The sequence below is a fragment of the Martes martes genome (genome assembly GCF_963455335.1).
Source record: "Martes martes genome assembly, chromosome: 13".
NCBI lineage: Eukaryota > Metazoa > Chordata > Mammalia > Carnivora > Mustelidae > Martes > Martes martes.
Window position 1 is genome coordinate 87,421,289 of NC_137901.1, and position 23,175 is coordinate 87,444,463.

General features: G+C 49.3%; 1 protein-coding gene across 1 annotated transcript in view; it reads left to right on the top strand.

Moving 5' to 3' along the window:
* The window catches only part of DNAH10 (dynein axonemal heavy chain 10), a 132,296-nt gene that overhangs the window by 6,227 nt on the left and 102,894 nt on the right, over positions 1–23,175 (top strand). Inside the window, exons 3-13 of the mRNA XM_080821641.1 lie at positions 128–228; positions 1,341–1,449; positions 3,554–3,669; positions 5,301–5,511; positions 8,235–8,392; positions 9,219–9,449; positions 11,081–11,271; positions 12,935–13,133; positions 15,167–15,361; positions 18,996–19,166; positions 21,573–21,749. Of these exons, the coding sequence (XP_080677767.1) occupies positions 128–228; positions 1,341–1,449; positions 3,554–3,669; positions 5,301–5,511; positions 8,235–8,392; positions 9,219–9,449; positions 11,081–11,271; positions 12,935–13,133; positions 15,167–15,361; positions 18,996–19,166; positions 21,573–21,749 (1,859 nt within the window). The remainder of the gene's footprint in view (positions 1–127; positions 229–1,340; positions 1,450–3,553; positions 3,670–5,300; positions 5,512–8,234; positions 8,393–9,218; positions 9,450–11,080; positions 11,272–12,934; positions 13,134–15,166; positions 15,362–18,995; positions 19,167–21,572; positions 21,750–23,175) is intronic.

The following is a 23,175-nucleotide window of genomic DNA, read 5'->3' on the forward strand; positions in this document are numbered from 1 at the left end:
TGTGTAGCTTTTCGGTAACACGTCCGTGGAATGAGCTATGCTGTTGCACAAGAGGTGGGTCTGGTCTGACGGCAGGAACTCTGCTTGTCTGATTATTTCCGTTTGCACACTGAATAATGTTTTGCAGCTAAGAATTTGCCGGTGAGAATCGATTCCGTAAATCAGCCTATACCCAGCCTAGAGAACGAAGACGTGGACAAAGAGATTTTAGAAGACCTCCCCGTCAAGGTACGTCCGGCTCTTTCCCCTCCCTGGTGGGGAGTAATGGAAACCCCCCCCCCCCCACTTTGATGAGTCTGTGTGACTGGTAGTTCGTAGGGGAACATATTTGGAGTAGAGACGGTGGAATCCTGTGTTCGCATCCCCATAGCTACCTGCAGATTGAATGACTCGCTAGAATGAGTCCCAGGACCCAGAAAAACGCTTATACATGCGGTTGTAATTCATTCCAGTGAGAGGATGCAGAGTAGAATCAACAAAGAGAAAGGAATGTATGGCAGAGTCTGGACGAAAAAGGGGCCCGAGCTCCTGGGAGGGTGGCCTGGACGGGCTGCATCTCCCAGCAAGTATGTGCGAGAACATGTAGGATGTCAGGGCAGCTCACCCAAGCCTTGCTGTCCGGAGTTTCTACTAGGCGTCCGCCACGTGGGTGTGGAGGGCCCGTTGCTAGCCTGCAGGAGGTCGGGCTGCTCTAATGGGACCGGGGCCCCAGGCAAACAGAGACGGGCATTCACCACCCATCATGCAGCTAGTAAAAACTACGTGGCATGACCCAGAGCCCTGGGCACACAAACGCACGCCTATCAGGTAGGCTGTTCCGAAACCAGAGGTGATCACCCAGGAGCTGGCGAAGGACCCACTTGAAAACCTTGGGAACGTGCAGAGTTTGGGCACCCCAGGGCTGCTGAGTTAACCGTGTAATTCACAGACCCCAGGGGTGGAGCTTAAAGCCAGGACGTGAATATCTAGCCTGCCCTGTGCCCCGCGAAATTCCTCTGATCTGCTCCACGCACGTACCCCGCCCCGGAAACCACAGTCAAGCCTGGTTGTTGCAATTTCTAGCTTTGGGAAGGTCTGTCTGGACTTTTCCCAGGTCAAGTGTGGCTGCATCGGCCAGTTATTAGAAGAGTCAGGTTGAGCGCTAAAGTCTGGGTGTGCTGTCGCATGCATGTGTATTTGTGTGTGCGCGCATGTGTGTGCGTGTGGCCCGCTAGTGCCTGTTTTCCAGCCGGGGAGCTCAGGAGGCGCAGAGAGGAGGGCTCCGGTGTGCCTGAACGCTAGCTCGTCTCGGTGAGCGGGTGTCCATCATTCTGATGCTCCTTTTATCCCCCACATTTCAGAAAACCATTAAGCACACTGTGGATAAGACCTACCTCAATGTGTTGTGTACTCCTGTTCCCGAGGAGTTTCTGGACCAGAACGTGGTGTATTTTCTCAGAAATACAAAAGGTATATTTCTGGGTGCAGGAGTGTGGGTGGTTATGCACCTGGGTGTGTGTCTGTGAGATTCTTAATTTTTACACTTTCTTGAGACTACGACTCTTTCCTTTCGGGACAGCCAGTCCTCATTACTCGTGGCTTCCATATTTGTGAATTCACCTCCTCGCTCACACTTTTTCATAACCCCCCAATCAATCCTTGTGGTGGCTTGGGGTCATTTGTGGACATGCACAGCATGAGGAAACATTTGACCTCTTTTTTAACTTTATTTTTATTTTTTTAAATTTTATTTTTAAGTAATCTCCACACCCAATGTGGGGCTTGAACTCATGACCCTGAGATCAAACCTTGCATGTTCTACCAACGGAGCCAGCCCGGTGCCCCTTAAGGGGGGAAATGTTTGAGTCCCTGAATATGTGTGTTCTTGGCTGAGAGTGGACACGGGGACACATTTGAACTCTTGCAACAACCGTCTTCATTGTGATCTCTTTAGTGCCACGGTTTTCACATTTTTTTGGTGCTTCTTGTTGGTGATTTCGCTGTTTCAAATGGCCTCGAGCATAGTCCTGAAGTGCCGCCCGGGGTTCCCGGAGCGTGAGAAGGCTGTGATGTTTCTTGTGGAGGACACAGGTGTATCAGAGAAGCTTGGTTCAGGCGTGGGTTACAGTGTTGGCTGAGTTCACCGTTAACGGATCAGCCGTGCACGTTAAGTAAGTTGTCTCCGAACTGAAACACAAGTAGAGCCCGGTTTACAGTGTTGACGGCTGCTGGAAACGTGACCAGAGGCTGCAGAACTCGAACCCCGCGGGGCCTGCGGGAGCCGTGGCTCGGTATTCGCGGATTCCTTGTTCGAGGTGACATCGGGGAACAGAACTACTGTGACTAGCGAGAACTGGCTGTGTAAATGTAGTCTTAGTTCGGTTGTAACAAATAAAGGGAGAGGGATGCCAAATGAGGGGACCCCGAGTTGGAGGAGGAGCTCTGGGGCTTTCTCCGTGTGGCCGTGTGATTTAAGACCGAGGAGTTGCTTGGAAGCCAAGTTCATCCCATGGGGTCATATTTGGGCGGGATGTTTCCACTGTGCCTTCCTGCATGGGTGTTTCCAGTGACCCCCCCCACCCACCCACCCTGCCCCCAATCCAGGGGTTGTCACTCTCCTGTCTCTTCTGACCCCTGGCCCTTCCGCCCGACTTATTCAATTCCGGCTGACTCCACTCTTCCCATCTGGGGTTTCCCCATTTCTTCTATCTTTGGCTCCACGTGGAGGATGTGCATAGCTATGTTTTAGGACTCACCGTAAATTCTGGGACAAACATTTATGTGGCTTTCTTTTTTCTCTTTTGATCTTGGATGGCGTTCTGGGTGCACAGGCTGTGAGCTGGGCAGCCGCGGGGACCCCCTCGGGCTTTATTACTGCTTGTTCTTGTCATCTCTGTGTCTCTACAGTCCTCTTTCACTGAGATGAGGCTCTTTCTTTCACATTCTGGGTTCTTCTGTACCTTCCCTTTAAGTTTACTTGACTAAAGGAGAGTTTGATATACACAACTACACAATGTGGGTCTGAAGCCAGTGAAATGACTGCCTTAGTTGATATGTTTGTCGTGTTTTCTGTTTTGTTTCCCAACGAGGTTGAGGAGAGAGCCCAAGGGACATTCAGTAGGTCTCCCCTGCTCAGTGATGTTTGGTCCGGCAGAGCAAAGACATGTGAAATAAAACCTGGCAGAAGGGTTGGCTGTCACCAAATCTGTCTTTAAAAATACCCATAACTCAGAAGGGACTCTGGTAATGAACTGGGGAGGCGTTGCTGGGAATGGGGTCCCAGGCAAAGCAAGGAGCCCAGCAAACATTTCTAGAAAACACGACCGTGTCTCTCCGCTGGTCTGGGTAGCTCCCCGGGGCTGCTGGTGGGAGCCCGAGGGGACCCCAGCACGTCAGGCTCACCTCAGTGTCTCACGGGCCGAGGGATTTGTCAGACAAGACATCAGCATGCTGAGTCTGTGCCTGGAATGTTTCTGGGTAGCTACTCGGGAAGGAGTAGATTCCCAGGCACTTGGGAGAGTTACCTGCCTGCCACGTGCCCACGCGACTCAGCCTCGCATCTGTTTCCACGCAGAGATGATCTCCGAGGCGACGGACATGAAGGAAGCCATGGAGATCATGCCCGAGACGCTGGAGTACGGGATCATCAATGCCAACGTGCTCCCCTTTCTGAAGAATGTCATATGTCAGGTAACTGTGCACAAGGGACGGGATCTCAGCATTTTGTAAGGTTCAGGCCCTCTGGCTCATTTATCCCACATGTAAAGTTCAGGAGCCTTTCCGTCCCAGTGTCCCCCTTCCATCCCAGTACCGTCGGGGGCCCTGGTGGTAGAGCAGCGGGCAGCACGGACTGGATCTCGGTGCTCTAGGCGCTGATACTGGGGGAAAGACTCGAAACACAGATTCCTAAGCTGGAAAGTATCAGGTGGTGACAGGTGGCGTGAGTTCAGTAGACCCTAGTACTGTGAGAGAAACGGACTCTGTGTGTGTGTGCACACGTGTGTGTTTGTGTGTGCAGGGAGTGGTGGTAAGGGATGGTCTCATGGAGGCGGTGAGGTGTGATAGACAATGAAAAAAAAACCCCTCGTGAATAGACTAATTCCACTAATGATAAGTTCCTAGGGAAGTGTAACAGGGTGGGGCTCAGGGGGGTCAGGAAAGGCCCCTCTGAGGTTGTGGCATTGAATTGAGACCTGAATTAGGTGAAGGTGTCAGACATGTGAAGATCTGGCGGGGAGGACTTCCTGGGCAGAGAAGGTAGCATGTGCAAAGGTCCTGAGGCAGGAGCAGACCTAGCCTGATGCAGGAACAGAAGGAGGGCCATGCGGCTGAAGAGGAGTGGGGAAGGTTGGAAAGGCAGGTAGTTGTTCAGCAGGGAAATAACATGATCGGGTTTGCATCGTTCCTCTGGCTGTTGTGTGAAACTTATACGGTGGGAGCGGGGGCCAGGGGCAGAAGCTGAAGGGAAGATAGACTGGGAGGAGGCCTTGGAAGAGTCTGTGGAGGGGGATGGTTGTCTAGACTGGAGTTCAATTAGGGGAGGGGGTGGGAGGCAGACAGTGTCAAAATGTTTTACTGGGGAGAGGACACGTTGAACGTCCCTGTGAGTGTGCGGTCAGCAGAATCCAGACTGTGAAACCACACGTTCTGGGCTCTACAGTCAATGGGAAGTAGGCGTACAATGTCTTAGACCATGAATCCAGGTTGCAGAAGAAAAGGTCAAGCTCAACCAACCAACCCACGGGCATTTTTTTCACCGTTTTTATGTGGGTGAAGCTTTTGTTATTATATTCAAGTGACTTCATAAATGAATGTTGCTGTCCTCAGCTGAATGTCCAAAGGACTGTGTCCTCAGACCCTCCCTTATTTTAGATTTTTATTCAAGTAAACTCTGTGCCCCACATGGGGCTTGAACTCGCAACCCCGAGATCAAGAGTCACACACTCTATCCACAACAGCCTCAGCCAGCCACGCGCCCCCCTCCCCTTCTTTATTGTAACCTCCAGGGAACTAGCCTGGGGCTGAGCGGACGGCTGACACTAGTTTTGTCTCTTGTTTGTGCCCCGGTTTGTGCCCAGCCGTCTTGCAGCCCGTGTAGCCAGAGGAATGCAGGATTCTCTTCTGGGTGGTCACCTCGGGCTTGATCTTTACCCTGGGATCATTTTAGGTCAAACATCACTTCTCTCTCCTTGGGTTCTGTGCTCTGAGCTGGAGCAGTTTCCACTTTGTAGTTCTGTCTGTGGCTCCTCTGATTCAATATTCGGCCCCAGAGGCTGCCCAAGTGCATGGTCTTGAGCCCGACATGGGGTGATTTGTTTCAGGTTTTCATGCCGGCGCTGTCCTTCAATCAACACAAGGACGCCTCCCTGGGACTCACGTCGGCAGAAATCCCGGACTCTATCGAGTATGATGCGGACCTCCCCAACGTGCCCGGCGAAGCCTATCACAGCATTCAGTTGATACGGGATGAATTTTTAATGAACATCCAGAAATTTGCGAGCAGTATTCAGAGAATAATGCAGCAACTTGAAGGTGAGGCTTTGTTTTGCTCGTGTTGAGGGAAACGCGATGGGTTTCCTTTAAGAAGGCAATTTCAGCGTCCAGGAGCCTTTTGTTTTCATTTATAATCCTTCTTTCTTCCCTGCTCACCATATGAGTGCCCCGAGCTGGGAGGAAGACCCAGAGAGGAATGATGGAGCCCTGCCCTCAAGGATCTTATAATCTGGGGGCACAAGGGACTATGGCCGAATGAGAGCGTGGGAAAGATATTAGGGCCTTGAGAGGTTTGGAAGAGGGAGACCATGTCGGAGAAGCAAGGAGAAATCAAAGGAGACTTCCTGTAGGAGGCGGCCTTTAACCTCTGAACGGACAGCAAAGCTTTGGTAGGTGGAGTTGGGGAGCCAGGGCATTTCAGGCAGCCAGAACAGCCTAGACAAGAGACGCGAGTTGGAAAGAGTGGAGTTACCATGAGCAGGGAAGGGTGGTTGGCTCGTCCTGGCCTAGTTAGCTTTGTGTGCAAGGCCAGAAGCTGTAGATGGTGGGCCTGCAGCAGCTGCTGTTGGATCTGCGTGTTGTTACCTGGGGTGCATGGCATGGAGAGAGTCCCCGAGCCCGGGAGCATGCATGGCATGAATGGAGAACAGCGAGGTGGAGAGGCCGGGCTGAGCGGGTTACACCGTGGAGTGTCCCAGCCCGGGACAACCAGCTGTGTTCTCATCAGCGAGGGCTAGCATGGGCTGTGAGATGGCATCGTGGTTCCAGGAAGAGGAACTGTCCCCCTCTTTGTAGTAACACTGACCGTGCCCCCACCACGTAGAAATGTTCTCTGCTGGAAACGAGAAATACCCGTAGAGATCCAAACTTTTGATAACATGCTAGGGACATGTGTTTTTCAGATTCTATTTTAGAAGATTTTTTTTTACCCGCTCCCCCGTCCTGCCCCCCAAAGCAATACTTTTCTCTCTGTGTCTGTGTTTCCTTCACTGGGGTTTATAGCCTTCCTTGGCCTGTCTGCCTAACCCTTCTCTCCCTGAGTTAGTGTAGAATAGCAGAGATGGGAAAAAATGTTTCTTCTAATCTTGGATATAATGTATGTGTCTTGTTTCTTTTTCTTTCTTTCTTTTTTTTTTTTTTTTTAAGTTTTATTTACTTATTTTAGAGAGAGAGCATGAGCGGGGGAAGGCCAGACGGGGAAGGGGACAGAGAGACAATCTCTAGCAGATTCCATGCTGAGCACGGAGCCCAACACCGGGCTCGATCCCCTGACCTGATCATGACCTGAGCTGAAACCAAGAGTCGGGCGCTCAACCGACTGTGCCTCCCAGGTGCCCCGTGTCTTGTTGCTGGTGTCAAAACTTAGATGCATGAACATGTTTTTGTGTTTTAGATAAACTGCTAGAAGGAAATGCACTAAAATATTATCAGCCACTGTTGCTTCCTGTGGTCATGAGAGTAAGATGGTTTTCTTTCTTTTTTTCCTATAAGGAGGATGTATGATTTAGAAAAACCGGAAAAGCAGGTGAATTAATATTCTACAACCTGGGTCGGCACATTGTGGCCCCTTGGCCACATTCCCAACTGCTGCTCATTTTTGTGTGGCCTGTGGGCTAAGAAAAATATTCATAGTTTCCAATGCTTAGATTTGAAATGGTTGTGTAAGGACCTACATCCTGTCCTCAGCCTTGTCTCTTGGTCCGCAAAGCTGGCAATATTTACTCTCTGGTACTCCTGGAAGAAATTTGTGGGGGCAACTAGGTCAACAGAGCATGTGACTCTTGATCTCAGGGTTGTGAGTTCGACCCCCATGTTGGGTGGGGAAATTATTTTAAAATTTGTGTCTTTATTATTTATTTATTTATTGACAGGGAGAAAGAGAGAGGTGGGGAGAGGGGAAGCAGGCTTCCCGTGAGAGCAGGGAGCCCGATGCGGGGCTCGATCCCAGGTCACTGGGATCATGACCTGAGCTGAAGGCAGAGGCTTAACTGACTGAGCCACCCAGGCGCCCCCTAAAAAAATTTAAAAATCTTAAAAAAAAAAAAAAAAAAACACAACAAAACCCATCCTGTGCCAATCCCTGTTTTATAATACCATCTCAAGGAAGAAATTTGTTTTTCTTTATGGGACATTTATGAATGGTTTTTTTATGAGTTATTTGCTGTCCATTGAAAAAGCTTTTTTTTTTTTAACTTTATTTTTTAAAATTTATTTTAAAGATTTTATTTGACAGATCACAAGTAGGCAGAGAGGCAGGCAGAGAGAGAGGGGGAGGCAGGCTCCCTGCTGAACAGAGAGCCTGATGCGGGGCTCGATCCCAGGACCCTGAGATCATGACCTGAGCCGAAGGCAGAGGCTTAACCCACTGAACCACCCAGGCACCCCTCCGTGACCCATATTAACACTGTTACAATGATCTACATTTTTTAGTTGCATTCTAAAGATTTTATTTTTTTTTATTTGAGAGAGAGAGAGAGAGAGAGAGAGCGTGAGCGCGCGCATGAGAGGGGAGAGGCCAGAGGGAGAAGCAGGCTCTCTGCTGAGCAGAGAGCCCAATGCAGGACCCAATCCCGGGACTCCAGGACCATGACCGGAGCCACCCAGGTGCCCCTAGTTGCGTTCTAATGGAAGAGAACGAACTACAGACAGGTCAGGACAGTCTTACCAGACTGATGTCTGGAGAGAAAAACTTGAATGTTACTGCCTGTAATCCTTTTTCCCCAGATGAGCGGCTAAGCAAGTGACCATTTCTGTTCTGCTAGGTGAGATCAAGTTAGAAATGCCGAGCATCAGTGTGGAGAGAGAGGTGTCCGACCTGGCCGCCGACCCGGAAACTGTGGAAGCCTTAGAGCAGTGCGTGATCAACTGGCTCAACCTGATCTCTGCGGCCGTTGAGGACCAGCTGAAAAAGACTCCCCAGGTAGGTCGGGCCGTCCCTTTGCTCATTCCGGGGAGTCTGGGGATCGGTTTGATCCAGCCTGTTCTTACCGTTCTGTGACCTCCTTAAGGATCAAAGCAAACAGGCGCCTGGGTGGCTCAGTGGGTTAAGCCTCTGCCTTCGGCTCGGGTCATGATCTCAGGGTCCTGGGATCGGGTCCCACGTCGGGCTCTCTGCTCAGTGGGGAGCCTGCCTCCCCCTCTCTCTTTCTGCCTGCCTCTCTGCCTACTTGTGATCTCTCTCTGTCAAATAAATAAATAAAATCTTTAAAAAAAAAAAAAAAAGGATCAAAGCAAACACACCCACGGTGTTGCTCTTGGGCTCGCTGACGGTCAGCATGCTGCCAGCCCACACTCTGGCCTGACGAAGATAAAACCGTGTGTCAGTCAGAATGCTTGGGCGGCCAGAAACAGGAAACGTTACTCAGTTGGCTTCGACTGTCAGAAACAGGAAATGTTACCTGGTTGGCTTCGACAAGAGACCATTTGTGGGCTCCCATAATCGACAAGTCCAGAGGCAGGTCTGGCTTGTTCCGGCTGCATTTCTCTGGGAATCTCTCCTCTCCGTTCCGTCCTCCTCAGACTGGTTGCCTTCACGGGGGCAACGTGTTCCATCCGCATGTCACGTTGCCCGGAGAAAGGCAGTGTCTTTGCTCAGCCTTCCTAGCCAGAGTCCTTGGATCCAGTCTGATCGGACCGTCCTAGGGGAAGCGCCTGGGTTGATCCCTGTTTGGAGCAGCTGGAGAAGGAAACGCGCATGTGTGCTCCATGCCAAGGGTGACACTTTGCGTGTTCATGTCACTTCTCAGGGTAACGGTCCCCTGGCCGAAATTGAATTCTGGCGGGAAAGAAACGCAACGCTGAGCGCGCTCCACGAGCAGACGAAGCTTCCAGTAGTCCGGAAGGTCCTGGATGTGATCAAGGAGGCAGATTCCATGCTCGTGGCTAACCTGCAGCCGGTCTTGACCGAGTTATTCAAACTCCACATGGAGGCCTCTGACAACGTGCGGTTTCTGTCCACGGTGGAGCGCCATTTCAAGGTATGCGGGCGGCCCAGCGCTTGGGAAGGTCGGGATTGACTTTCCTTTTGTAATTCTGCATTTAAACGACCGCGGCAACACGCATAGGATGTTGGTTATTTTTTTTTTTTTTTAAGATTTTATTTATTTGACAGAGATCACAAGCAGGCAGAGAGGCAGGCAGAGAGAGAGTAGGAAGCAGGCTCCCTGCTGAGCAGAGAGCCCGATGTGGGACTCGATCCCAGGACCCTGGGATCATGACCTGAGCCGGACGGAGGCAGAGGCTTAATCCACTGAGCCACTCAGGTGCCCTGGACGTTGGTTATTTTAACCCCTTGCAAGCGTGTAGCTCACACACGGTGCTGGGCACCCATCATCCTCCCTGTAAGCATTTCATCCCCGAACATAAATCCAGAGCTCCTGACCCAAAGGTTCCCTCCTCCCAGCCCCCCGGTCACCTCGTTCCCACTCTCTGACTTCGCCCAGGCTAGGTGTTTCCTGTAAGTGCGGTTGTTTGTCTTGTTTGCATAACAGACGACATCCTTGTGATTTCGACCTGAATTCCCGAGAAACTAATGAGATTGAACACCGTGTCATGTGCTTTTTTCTTTGATAAAAATGTCTGTTTTAATCTTTTCCCCATTTTTGATGTTGTCATACTGATTTAGGAAGTAAACACTTTTTTTTTTTTTTTTTTTGCAAATAAGTTCCTTATCAGATTTATGTTTTGCAGTATCCCCGTCTGTGGGTTTTTTCACTTGTTCTTTTTTTTTCTTTTAAATCTTTGTTCTTTTTTAAAGATATTTTATTTATTTGAGAGAGAAGGAGAGAGAATGGGAGAGAGAGCACAAGCAGGGGGAGCGGGTAGAGGTGGAGGGAGTAGCAGGCTCCCCGCTGAGCAGAGAGCCCGATGTGGGACTAGATCCCAGGACCCTGAGATCATGACCCGAGCTGAAGGCAGGTGCTTCAACGACTGAGCCCCCCAGGTGCCCCCACACCCCCAATGGCTTCTTCACCTACACAGCTGGCATCTGGGCGCCCCTGGGCTTCTTTCTCTCCTCGCGGTACCTCATCCCCCGGGATTTCTCCACGTGGCTTGGGTGTCTCCAGGCCTGGTGGCTTCAGGGTAACAGGGTCCAAGAGACCAGAAGCAGGCCGGCTAGGGGCTGTGTTCAGGAGGGGTACCACATTTCCTCTGCCATATTCTGCTGGCTAAAGAAGTAGCAGTCTGGGGGCATTTGACGGGTGAAGATGCCATCCCTTCATGGCGAGGGGGGCGCGGTCACGAGGCCGGGGCTGCCTTTGGAAGAGACAGTCTGCCACGTGCACCGTGTCCTGGGTGTGCACGTGTATACTCAGTAGACATACGCATACGTTCTTTTTCTGTCTATTCTCGCTCTCTAGATCTCTATACGCACACTCATACTTTATTCATTCCTGCACATTGCTTTATTCCCTTTTGTTGCAAATCTTCTCTCTCTTTCCATGTCCGTGCGTCCAGACGACGTCAGACTTCTTTTTGGTGGGGGGGGACACCCTCCTCCCGTATGAACGTATTTACTTTTGAATTAGGACGAGGGAAGCTTCCCGCGCCCGTGTCGTTCAGTGCCCTACCTGACCCCGAGGCTGAGGTTGCTCGTTCTCTCGGTTAGAATATCACGCACGGCTCCAGCTTCCGCGCGGTCTTGGAGACGATCCCGTCCATGATGAGCGCCCTGCGCATGGTGTGGATCATCTCCCGGCACTACAACAAAGACGAGAGGATGATCCCGCTCATGGAGCGGATTGCCTGGGAAATCGCCGAGAGAGTCTGCAAGGTGGTTAACCTGCGGACTCTGTTCAAGTAAGAAGTCGGCGCGCCGCGGTCGTCTTGAGCTCTCAGCTCTTGGGGCACGTGGCTGGCTCCTGTCTGGGATGTGTCTGACTTTTTTTTTTTTTTCTAAGATTTTATTTATTTATTTGACAGACAGAGATCCCAAGTAGGCAGAGAGGCAGGCAGAGAGAGAGGAGGAAGCAGGCTCCCCACTGAGCAGAGAGCCCGATGCGGGGCTCGATCCCAGGACCCTGAGATCATGACCTGAGCCAAAGGCAGAGGCTTAACCCACTGAGCCACCCAGGCGCCCCAATGTGTCTGACTCTTGATCTCAGCTCAGGTGTTGATCTTGGGGTCGTGAGTTTGAGCCCCACATCGGGCTTCACACTGGGTGTGGCATCTACCTAAAAAAAAAAAAAAAATCTTGAACAGCTTTACAGAAATCCACCCATTTAGAATGTACAACTCACTGGCTCTTCAGAGTCCTGTGTCCGTACTCGTAATCGATGGTAGAATACTTCTCTCAGTTTGAGAAGGAGCCCCATACAGCCCCTGGAGCTGTCCCCTCTGTCCTCCCGACCCACCTGGCCCTGGGCAACCACAGATCTACTTTCTGCCTCGATGGATTTGCCTCTTCGTACAGACAGAGTCCTTCAGCGTGGGGTCCTCTCTGAACGTCTCCTTTCACTCGGCGTCACATTTTCAAAGTTCACCCGTGTTGGGGCGGGTGTAGGCTTGCCGCCTTCCTCTTTATGTCCCAGTAATAATCCATCGTGGGGATACATAGGTTGTTTGATTAATCTTAATTTTTAAAAAAGATCAATTGGTGTGCTTTAGAGAGAGAGCGAGAGCGAGTGCCTGAGTGGGAGGAAGGACAGAGAGACTGTCCTGCAGGCCCCCCACCGAGTGTGGAGCCCGATGCGGGGCTCGATCCCAGGACCCTGAGATCACCACCCGAGCCGAAACCAAGAGTCGGATGTTTAACCGATGGAGCCACTCAGACGCCCCATAGCTTATTTTATTTCATTTTTATTTTTTAAAGATTCTATTTATTTTAGAGAGTACACTCAAGTAGACAGAGAGGGAGGCAGAGGGACAAGGAGAAGCAGACCTCCCCGCTGAGCAGGGAGCCCGATGCGGGGCTTGATCCCAGGACTCTGGGCTCATGACCTGAGCCGGAGGCAGATGCTTAACTGACTGAGCTGCCCAGGGATCCCAATTATTTTTTCTCAATTAGGACCTTCTTCCTTAGTTAACCTGGGGGAGACAAAGTCCCACCGTCAGAGGGAAACTTCCTTCTGGACCCCAGGCCCCTGAGGTGGGAGAGCCTCTAGGATCCAATGTTGGAAGAGATTCAGATCTTCACTTTCTTTAAAAAAAAAAAAAAAAAAAATTGAAAAGAGAGCTCCCTGGGGAAAGCGAGTCTCCTGCGGGCTGGGTGGGCGGCTGTGGTCAAGATCAGCTCGGGCGTGGCGCCTGATGCCGGACCCGGCAGGTGTGTGAGGCCATCACACCTTTGCACGCTGGGGTGGAGCAGCCGCTCTCCGGGTAAGCTTTCCCCACCAGGCTGTGAGATCAGGGAGGCCCTGGTCCTCGGGGAGGCTTTCCCCTTCCAAGCCTGCTGCCCTTGGAGGGCGCGGCTCACACCCACGGCTGCTCGCTTTCCCCCATCTCGGCCTCTTTTTCTTCGCAGAGAGAATCGAGCCAGCGCCCAGCACAAAACCCTGGAGGCCAGGAACGCCCTCCACATGTGGAAGAAGGCCTATTTTGACACGAGGGCCAAGATCGAGGCTTCGGGGAGGGAAGCCCGGTGGGAGTTCGACCGAAAGCGGCTGTTTGAGAGAACGGATTACATGGCCTCCATCTGCCAGGATCTCTGCAACGTTTTGCAGGTGGGAAGGCTGGTGGAGGCTTTCTCTGCTGCGCGTGAAGCCGGTCGGAGTCAGGCCTTGCCCCATGGAAGACGGTTTGGCTTTTTGATGGCACATTCTCTATGTCGGGGGAAGCCAGGAGGCAGGCGGGGTCTGGCAGGGGGAAGCACTTGAGAGAGCATTCAGAATGTTCCAGAATATACCAGAGCCACACCAGACCTCTTGCAACTTTTACTTGTCTTCTGCGACACCCCTCCTTCACCCTGCTTTTTGCTGTCCTTTGACCTCTGGCCATTCCTTCTCGGTGTCTTTGGCAAAATCCTCCTCCTCTGTCTTCCCATTAAATGTTGGTATTTCTCAGAGTCCACGCCAGAACTCCTCTCTCGACTCTCCTGAAGCCACATCACGCTTGCCCATTGCTTCAGCGGCTACCCGTCCATCGGTGACTCCCCGTTTATCTGATCCCTCTCTCTCCTAAAGGAACGTAAAAGGGTTTAGTGGCTGAGTGGATTAATGACCCACAGTCCTTTGTCTCACGAAGGTTGATGCATTCATTCATTCTTAGTATTTGTTGGGAACTCATTTGTGCCACGCACCTGGCTTGCCGCTAGAGAAACAGTGGGAGCAGATCCAGGGCCAGCCAACCTAACCCCGCGGTGCCCAGTGCAAACAGACGTGGGACCCCTTGTTCAAAAAACAGGAAAAAAAATGCTATTACAAACATTAAAATGTAAAGCTCTTTTCTCTCTCCTGACGTGTTCTCGGTGGGCTTTAGTTTTTGCCACGACCGTAGCAAAGTAGAGAGAGCAAAGGGAAACCAAACATTTAAATTATTCCATGAATAATTTAATCCGTAAATGGTGCAGTCTTGGCTTAAAATGCAAAGACCAGGGCATTTAGCTTGTATGTGGGTCACATTTTGTGCCTTGTCACTTGGATGCGCCCACGTGTGTTCTTGTTGCGGGGCAGTGGCGACGCCGCACACAACTCTTCCTCTCACTTCTCTATGCGTGCACATCCTGCCGGGCTCCTCTCCTCCCATGGCTTGCCGACATAGCGGGCAAGGGCTGGGATGGAAAGGAGAGTTCTTTGTGGTCTCTGCTGTCCCTCCTATGTCCTCCTTCCAGGACGCGTAGCTGGTGAACATGGGGAAGTTACAGGAACAGGAAACCATAGGGTGTGTTTCCTGTTCAGGCGTGTTTCTCAGAATGGTTCGTGGGCTCCTGTGTCTGAAGCAAAGTCTGGTTTGAAGGGAGAACGTGGTCTCGTGGAGTAGCTGGTGTCCTCGTGTACTTATTGTCCACGCAACACACTTACTTGTCCCGACTGCGAATGTCCCCAAACTGCCACGCATGGTGGGCCTACCAGATTCCTGTGCCCGTGGGGTCATGGGGCATCACATGCTCTATGTGAAAAGGAGCCAGGGACATGCAGATCGTGGTTACCTGCTCGTATGTGTGCATGACTGCCCATCAGACTTCATTTACAAACACATGCAAAGATGAAGGTATGAAGAATTTCAAGAAGGTAATAGCAGAGCCTTAAGCCCAGCACGGGGCCCTTTTGAGCTTGGAGCCCTGTGGACCTGCCTGGGTGACACACCTGTGAAGATGGCCCTGGCAAGCACGTCCCTAGCCTGTGAGTTCAGGGAGCTTGCAGTCTGGTAGAAGAAAGAGAGTAGATGTAACAGTCGTACAGATACGTAGCTACAGCTGATGTAAATGCTCTGAAAAGTGCAGTCGAGGAGGCTCTTAAAATGTGTACCAGAGCCTGGCCTTTTCAGTCGGGGGGTGGGCAGGGGAGAGGCAGAGGGAGAGATCTTAAGCAGACTCCCTGCTGAGTGTGAAGCCCATCTTGGGACTTGATCCCACCACTCTGAGATCATGACCTGAGCCAAGAGTTTGAGTCAGACGCCCAACTGACAAAGTCACCCAGGCACCCCTGTGTGACCTGATTCTTGCCCTCAGGCAGATCTAGATGCAATTTATTTGTAGTTAGAACATTCACGAGAAAACCAAAAGGCAACTTCCTTGTGTTATGTTTTGTTTGGGCAGGTTATGGAGGAATTCTACAATATATTTGGTCCCGAACTAAAGGCAGTGACGGGGGATCCCAAGCGCATTGATGATGTCCTATGCAGGGTGGACAGCCTGGTCACCCCCATGGAAAACCTGGCCTTTGACCCTTTCAGCATCAAGTCTTCCCAGTATTGGAAATACGTGATGGATGACTTCAAGATTGAAGTTCTGGCAAGTAACCCATCGATCCATTTAATCTCGGAAACAGATACTATGTTTTCCCCATGTTAAATTAGTTATTTAGTTATGCTTAGAATTTTTTTTAAGTCACAAAAAGTAATACTTATTTGTAAACAAACAAACAAAAAGGCAATATGGAGGAGTATAAGGTAAACGTGAACATTCCTTAACCATCTTTGTCCTCATTCCTATCCTTAGGTAGAAAAGGTTAAATCAAGCCGGACACAGTAGCATTTCTACAAAGCTGGGTTGGGTGTATAATTGGAGAAGACCTAGGAGGGTGATGAATGAGACTTGATTTAGTAGACAGTAGGGAGCCACTGAAGGTTGTTCACCAGTGGGGTCAGGTAATCAGAATTATGGTTGAGGAAGGTTCTTGTGGTCACAGTATGGGCTGATTTGGGCTGGGGTATGGCAGGAGGTGGGGAGATGATACGGGAGGTTGCAGCTTAGGGTGTGGAGGAGGCAGAGCCGTAGAAGGGAGACTGTACCTGAGAATATAGTTTCACTCCACACAGCGTGATAGGATGGTGGATGGTTCATTGTGCATTCCTTTCCAGCTTCATGTGGGAAGTGCATCAGGGTAGTCCCATTTATAACCCCAGAGTGTCTTTTTATATGGAGAACCCCAGACAGTTCTTCTTGGGTTATCCGAACACTTCCATTTTTTTTCCTAAAAGATTTTGTTTATTTATTTGGCAGGCAGAGATCGCAAGTAGGCAGACAGGCAGGCACAGAAAAAGAGGGGGAAGCAGGCTCCCTGCTGGGCAGAGAGCCCGATGCGGGGGCTCCAACCCAGGACCCTGAGATCATGACCTGAGCTGAAGGCAGGGGCTTTAACCCACTGAGCCACCCAGGCGCCCCTGTTATTCATTTTTAAATTGAACATTTCATTAAGTCACTTTGTCAAGTGATACTGAAAGGCTACCAATAAGAAAAAGCAGCCCCAAGCTAACTCCTCTCCATTCCCTTTATTGCTGTCATTTTTCGTAACTCTAGATTTTTTTGTTGTTTACCTTCTTGTTTCCTAAAGAACGTGCCAATGTGGTTACTTTCTGATTGATCAAATTTAATAGGTTTTAGACACCTATTACCTTTTCTGAGTAGATACAGACTTGCCTTTCCTATTCCTGCCCCTAACCCTCTTTGCCTCTTTGGCATCTAACATAGTTCTCTCATAACTTTTGGTTAAATTAATGGTTAGTGTTTACTCATTATGTCTGTGCCAACCTTGTTCACTACTGAGCCAAGAAGCCCATTGTAACCACACCACCTTTCTCATACGACCCTTTGTTTTTCCTATAGTTAGTCATTGCTTTTATTTTTATTTGCCTAGTTATTTACATACTTGTTATTATTATTTTTTTGCAACTGCTGTAACATCTCTGCCACATATCTAATGGGTTCCAGATACTAAGAAATATCAGTGCTATTATTTTCCTGGAGGCCTTTGCCCCAGAGCGCTCTCTGTTTTTGCTCCGGTCTTGATTGTTTCCTCTTCAGACTTACTGCAAAGCAGTCACTCTAGGACTTATCTGTGTTGGATCCTGTTTTCTAGATTTCGCATCTTCCTCCTTCTTCGTAGCTCTTTGTGATGCTGGAGCACATTTTTTAGGAGCTTCCTAAGGAAGTTTGCATGGGACATGTGTTTTTTGAGTTTTGTATATGTGAATTCTGAAATAAAATTAGTTATAGAATTTAAGGTTGAAATAACTTTTTTCAGAGATTTGAGGGTATTCATTGATTTCTAGCTTCCAGTGTTATGAGAATTCTGATTTTTTAAAAATTATTTTTTATTAACATATAATGTATTATTAGCCCCAGGGGTTACAGGTCTATGAATCGTCAGGCTTACATACTTCGCAGCACTCACCATAGCACATACTCTCCCCAATGTCCACAACCCAACCACCCTCTCCCTACCCGCCCCCCAGCAACCTTCAGTTTGTTTTGTGAGATTAAGAGTCTCTTATGGTTTGTCTCCCTCCCGATCCCGTCTTGTTTCATTTTTTCCTTCCCTACCCTGCAACCCCCCAACTTTGCCTCTCAAATTCCTCATATCAGAAAGATCATATGGTAATTGCCTTTCTCTGATTGACTTATTTTGCTCAGCATAATACCCTCTAGTTCCATCCATGTCATTGCAAATGGCAAGATTTCATTTCTTTTGGTGGCTGCATAGTGTTCGGTTTTATGTGTGCATATATATATACACACACACACGCACATATATGTATACACATATATACATGTATATATGTATATACCATATTTTTATCCATTCATCTGTTGATGGACATCTAGGTTCTTTCCATACTTTGGCTATTGTGGACATTGCTGCTATAAACATGATTTTTTTTTTTTTTTTGAGAGAGAGTGTGTGTGTGTGTGTGTGTGTGTGTAAAGTTGGGGGGCAGAGAGAGGGGTAGAGAGAGAGAATCTTAAGCAGGCTTCATGCCCAGTGTGGAGCCTAACTTCAGACTCAGTCTCACGACCCTGAGATCATGGCCTAAGCCAAAATCAAGAGTCAGATGCTTAACCGACTGAGCCACCCAGGCTCCCCTGAACTCTGATGTCATTCTGACTTCATTTTTTCTAGAACCAATGCTACTCTTTTTGGAGTAGGTCAGAATGAGGGTGTAGAGGAAGAATAGTGGCCTGGCTGTGCCGTGTAGAGAAGGGATCCTTTGTCTGCCTCTCACCCTCCTGGTGTCTGGTGTCTCCAGATGTTCAGGCTCCTGGAGGTTTCATGCGGAGGAAACCGGTTCCCACCTGCTCCCCTTGTGGCCAGCATCAGGGTGTAAGGCTTTGCCTTCTGTAACGTTGTTTACTTCCGTCTGCCTAAAATTCCTGAACTCTCTCCTCTTGCTGTTGTGTCCTCTCCCATTTTCTTTGTCTCTATGAGTTAACACTCAAAAACATTTCCTTTCGATCATTTTGAACAGAATGAGGGGAGAGAGCAGAAAACCAGTGCAGCCAGTCTGCTGTTTTTAATTGGACACCAGCTTCCGCTAAAGCACACTGGACACCTATCTCAAGTCACGAATTTGTTTTTGCTTATTTCTTGCCAGTTTGTTTTCTCAGAATAGTTACAGGGACATGAGGACTTTTTAAAAATTATTTTTATTTTTACTAACATACAATGTATTATTTGCTTCGGGGTACAGGTCTGTGATTCATCAGTCTTGCATAATTCACTGCGCTCACCATAGCACATGCCCTCCCCCAAGTCCTTCCCCCAGCCATCCCATCCCCCAACCCCTCCCCATCCAGTGACCCTCAGTTTATTTCCTGAAATTAAGAGTCTCTTATGGTTTGTCTCCCTCTGGTTTTGTCTTGTTTCTTTCTTTCTTTTTTTTTTTTTTTTTAAGATTTTATCTATTTATTTGACAGAGATCACAGGTAGGCAGAGAGGCAGGCAGAGAGACAGGGGGAGGCAGGCTCCCTGCTGAGCAGAGAGCCCGATGTGGGGCTCGATCCCAGGACCCTGAGATCATGACCTGAGCCGAAGGCAGACGCTTAACCCACTGAGCTACCCAGGCGCCCCTGGTTTTGTCTTGTTTCATACATGAGGATTGTTTTATTTTATTTTTATTTATTTACTTATTTACTTATTTATTGGCAGGTTATTGAGAAAGAAGCAAAAAATTTTATTGATGAATCTTTTAAGACGCTTCGGTCAGCTGAAGCAGCATTCGACATGCTTTTAAAATTTAAGCATATTCGTTCACGGGAAGCTATCAATCGACAAATGATGATGAAATTCAATGATATTCTTGCGCAGTATTGCAAAGAGGTAATTGCTAGGTCTATAGGTGCCGTAGCAGTAGAAGGCACTTGGCAAACTGTGGAGAATGGAATCACGCTCTTGTCTGTCTCTCGCATCCACGTGCAGAGAAACTGTGGCATTTTCCCCAATAAGCATGTGACAGCACGCCCCAGGCAACCGAGCCAAAGTGGGTTTGTTTGGTGAAGAAATTCAGTAAGGATTTGTCAAGGACCATATTCTGTCGCTCCCATCGTGATGGGCTCTGTGTGAGTTAGTAGTAAGAATCACTTTAATCATCGCGGCAGTCTTAGCTACCTGCGTACGTATTTATAGATTAATTCAGAAGAATGTCTCTGGTGTTCACATATTCCAAACGTGGGGTGAGGCACAGAGGTGCAGAGGGAAACAAAACAGAGATTCTGCCTTCGAAGAAGTCAGTATCTAACGGGAGAAACAGACCAAAAAAAAAAAAAATTGCGTATCATTTTATCCAGAGGATAAAGGATTTTATTCAGAGGATAAAATGAGACCGTGTGATGTAATCAGTTGGTGTGACACAAAGGGGTGAAGGGATCTCCAAACGTGTAGTTTCCTCTTGCTGCCGGAACAAGATGCTACAAACTTGGTGACTTCGAACCACGCCGATTTGCTACCTGTCATGCGATTTTGAAGGTCTGGAATCGGCCCTGGTCTCATCGGGTTGAAATCCAAGGGTCAGCAGGGCTGGGTTCCTTTCTGGAGTCTCTAGGGAGAATCCATTTCCTTGTTTGGTACCCCCCCCCCCGCCCCCATCCCCAGCTTTGAGAGATTCGTGGCTCCCTTCCATCTTCAAAGCCAGCGATGGCCGGTCCCGTGTCCATCGCTCTGACGCTCTGCTTTGTCTTCTTCTTCCTAAGGGCCCTTGTGGTTCCCTCGAGCCCACCCAGCTAATCTGGGGTCATCGCCCTTATAAGGTCAGCTGCTTGGCAACTTTGAGTTCCCTTCATCACGTAATATAAGATATTCATAGATTCTGGGGACCGGGACCATTGCTGGGGGGTTACTATTGTGTCTCCCCACCTCTAATTACCCACATGAGAGTGTGGAGCTGCTGCTTTTAAAAAGCGGGTCCAGACCATGTGGTGCGCCAATTCCGCTTCTGGGCATGGACCCTCAAGCGAAGACAGGGTCTCGAAGAGGTATCGCACACCTGTGTTCACAGCGGCACTATGCACACGGGCCAGAGTGTGCCAACAGCCCGGGAGTCTACTGATAGAGGAATGGGTACACAAAATGTGGTCTCTCCATGCAATGGAGTCAGACTCAGCCTTAAAAAGGAAGGACCTTGTGGCACCTGCTGCCGCAGGGATGAGGCCGAAGGCATTTCTGAAGTCAGAAAAGCTCAGTTACTCTTTGGTTCCACTTGCATGAGGTACATGGAGGAGTCAAATTCAGGAGACGGGAGGGAGAGGGGTGAGTGCCGGGGGTTAGGGGTGGAGGGTGGGGAGTCAGTGTTTCGTGGGGACGGGAGTCTCTGTTTGGGAGGGATGAAACCGTTCTGAGCCAGGTGGTGGTGGTGGTACGAAGGTGTGACTGTGCTTAATGCTGCCGAAAGGCACTGAAAGATGGTAAATTTTTAAAAAAAAATTTTAAAAGTTTTAATTTATTTGATACAGAGAGAGATCATAAGTAGACAGAGAGGCAGGCAGAGAGAGGGGGAAGCAGGTCCCCTGCTGAGCAGAGAGCCTGATGCGGGGCTCGATCCCAGGACCCTGGGATCATGACCCGGGCTGAAGGCAGAGGCTTAACCCACTGAGCCACCCAGGCGCCCCGAAAGATGGTAAATTTTACGTTATATGTATTTTACCATAATTTAAAAAATCAAATAATTATAAAATCTCAGTGGCGTGTGTGTGCCTGGGTGTACACATGCATGTGTACACGCGCACACACACACAATGTAGGCCTGACCACTGGTTCTGCCTAGAACAGATCTTAGAATATCTGGGGCGCCTGGGTGGCTCAGTGGGTTAAAGCCTCTGCCTTTAGCTCAAGTCATGATCTCAGGGTCCTGGGATCGAGCTCCGCGTCGGACTCTCTGCTCAGCGGGGAGAGCCTGCTTCCCCCCCCCTCTCTGCCTGCCTCTCTGCCTACTTGTGATTTGTCTGTCAAATAAATAAATAAAATCTTTAAAAAAAATATATCAAGTCAGTGACATGATTGTTCGTGGTCTGCAGTCATAAGGCAATTTGGAGCACTGCCTGTGTTAATCCAAAGGAAAAAATCTGCTGGGTTGTAAGACAAAAGAGTAAATAATAAGCAGCCAAAAGCATGATTCTGTATCTCATTCGATGTCTGACACTCCAGCGCTTGTTGGTTTCAGGACCCAGTTCAGTCTTCCTGGCGCGCGTGCCGAGGCGTACCACGGACAAAGTGCCTCTGATTGCTTTTCAGATCGACATCGTTAATAAGCTCTTTGTTCAGAACCTGGACAACCCCCCGCTGTACAAGAATCACCCTCCAGTAGCAGGTGCGATCTACTGGGAACGGTCCCTGTTCTTTCGGATCAAGCACACCATCCTCAGGTTCCAGGAGGTGGAGGAGATCCTGGACAGTGAGCGAGGAAGGGAGGTGCGTCGCTTTGGCTGGGGTCGTCCCCTCGCGTATTTCAGACGAGGGAGGGCTGCCCGCGGGAGGGGCACCTCCAAGCCTCCCACTTAGAAGGTCTTTCCTGTGGTGCCTGATTTCAGGCTCAGGTTTAAAACTACCTTTTGTGTTCTTTATCTTTGGCATCTTATTATTTTTTTAAATTTATTTTTTCAGTGTTCCAAGATTCATTGTTTATGCACCACACCCAGTGCTCCGGGCAATCCGTGCCCTCCTTAATACCCACCACCAGGCTCGCCCATCCCCATTCCACCACCCTCTCCCCTTCAAAACCCTCCGTTTGTTTCTCAGAGTCCACAGTCTCTCGTGGTTCGTCTCCCCCTCCGATTTCCCCCAGTTCACTTTTCCTTTCCTTCTAATGTCCTCCGTGTTATTCCTTATGCTCCACAAATAAGTGAAACCGCATGATAACTGACTCTCTTTGCTTGACTTATTTCACTCAGCTTAACCTCCTCCAGTCCCGTCCACGTTGATACAAAAGTTGGGTTTTCATCCTTTCTGATGGAGGCATCATACTCCATAGTGCATATGGACCACATCTTCCTTATCCATTCGTCTGTTGAAGGGCATCTTGGTTTTTTCCACAGTTTGGCGACTGTGGCCATTGCTGCTATGAACATTGGGGTACAGGTGGCCCTTCTTTTCACTACATCTGTATCTTTGGGTAAATACCCAGTAGTGCAGTTGCAGGGTCATAGGGAAGCTCTATTTTTAATTTCTTGAGGAATCTCCACACTGTTCTCCAAAGTGGCTGCACCAACTTGCATTCCCACCGACAGTGTTAAAGGGTTCCCCTTTCTCCACATCCTCGCCAACACACATTGTTTCCTGTCTTGTTAATTTTGGCCTTTCTGACTGGTGGTATCTCAGTGTGGTTTTGATTTGAATCTCCCCGATGGCTAATGATGATGAACATTTTTCCATGTGTCTGTTAGCTATTTGTGTGTCTTCTTTAGAGAAGTGTCTGCTCCTGTCTCCTACCCGTTTTTGGACGTGATCATCTGTTTTTTGGGTGTTGTGTTTGAGGAGTTCTTTATAGATCTTGGATACCAGCCCTTTGTGTCTTTGGTGTCTTAATCTGTACGGCATCTTCTAGGTCACCAGTCACATGGGCTTCTCCCTGAACTTGATCTCCAGCTTTTCTGGAGGGGGACCATCTTTCTGACAATACTGTCCCACCCCCACCCGTGGGCGTTTGTACGTTCCATCACCAGAGTTGACAAACCATTTGTTCAAAGGTTGGGAGAGTAAATGTTTTAGGCATTTGCAGGTCGTACCCTGCCGTGGTGTAGCAAGAAAGCAGCCACAGAGAGGGGGACAAGGAACAGGCATGGCTGCGTTCTTACAAAACTTGGCGTACCATCGCCAAAACTCTAATTTCCTGTGCTTT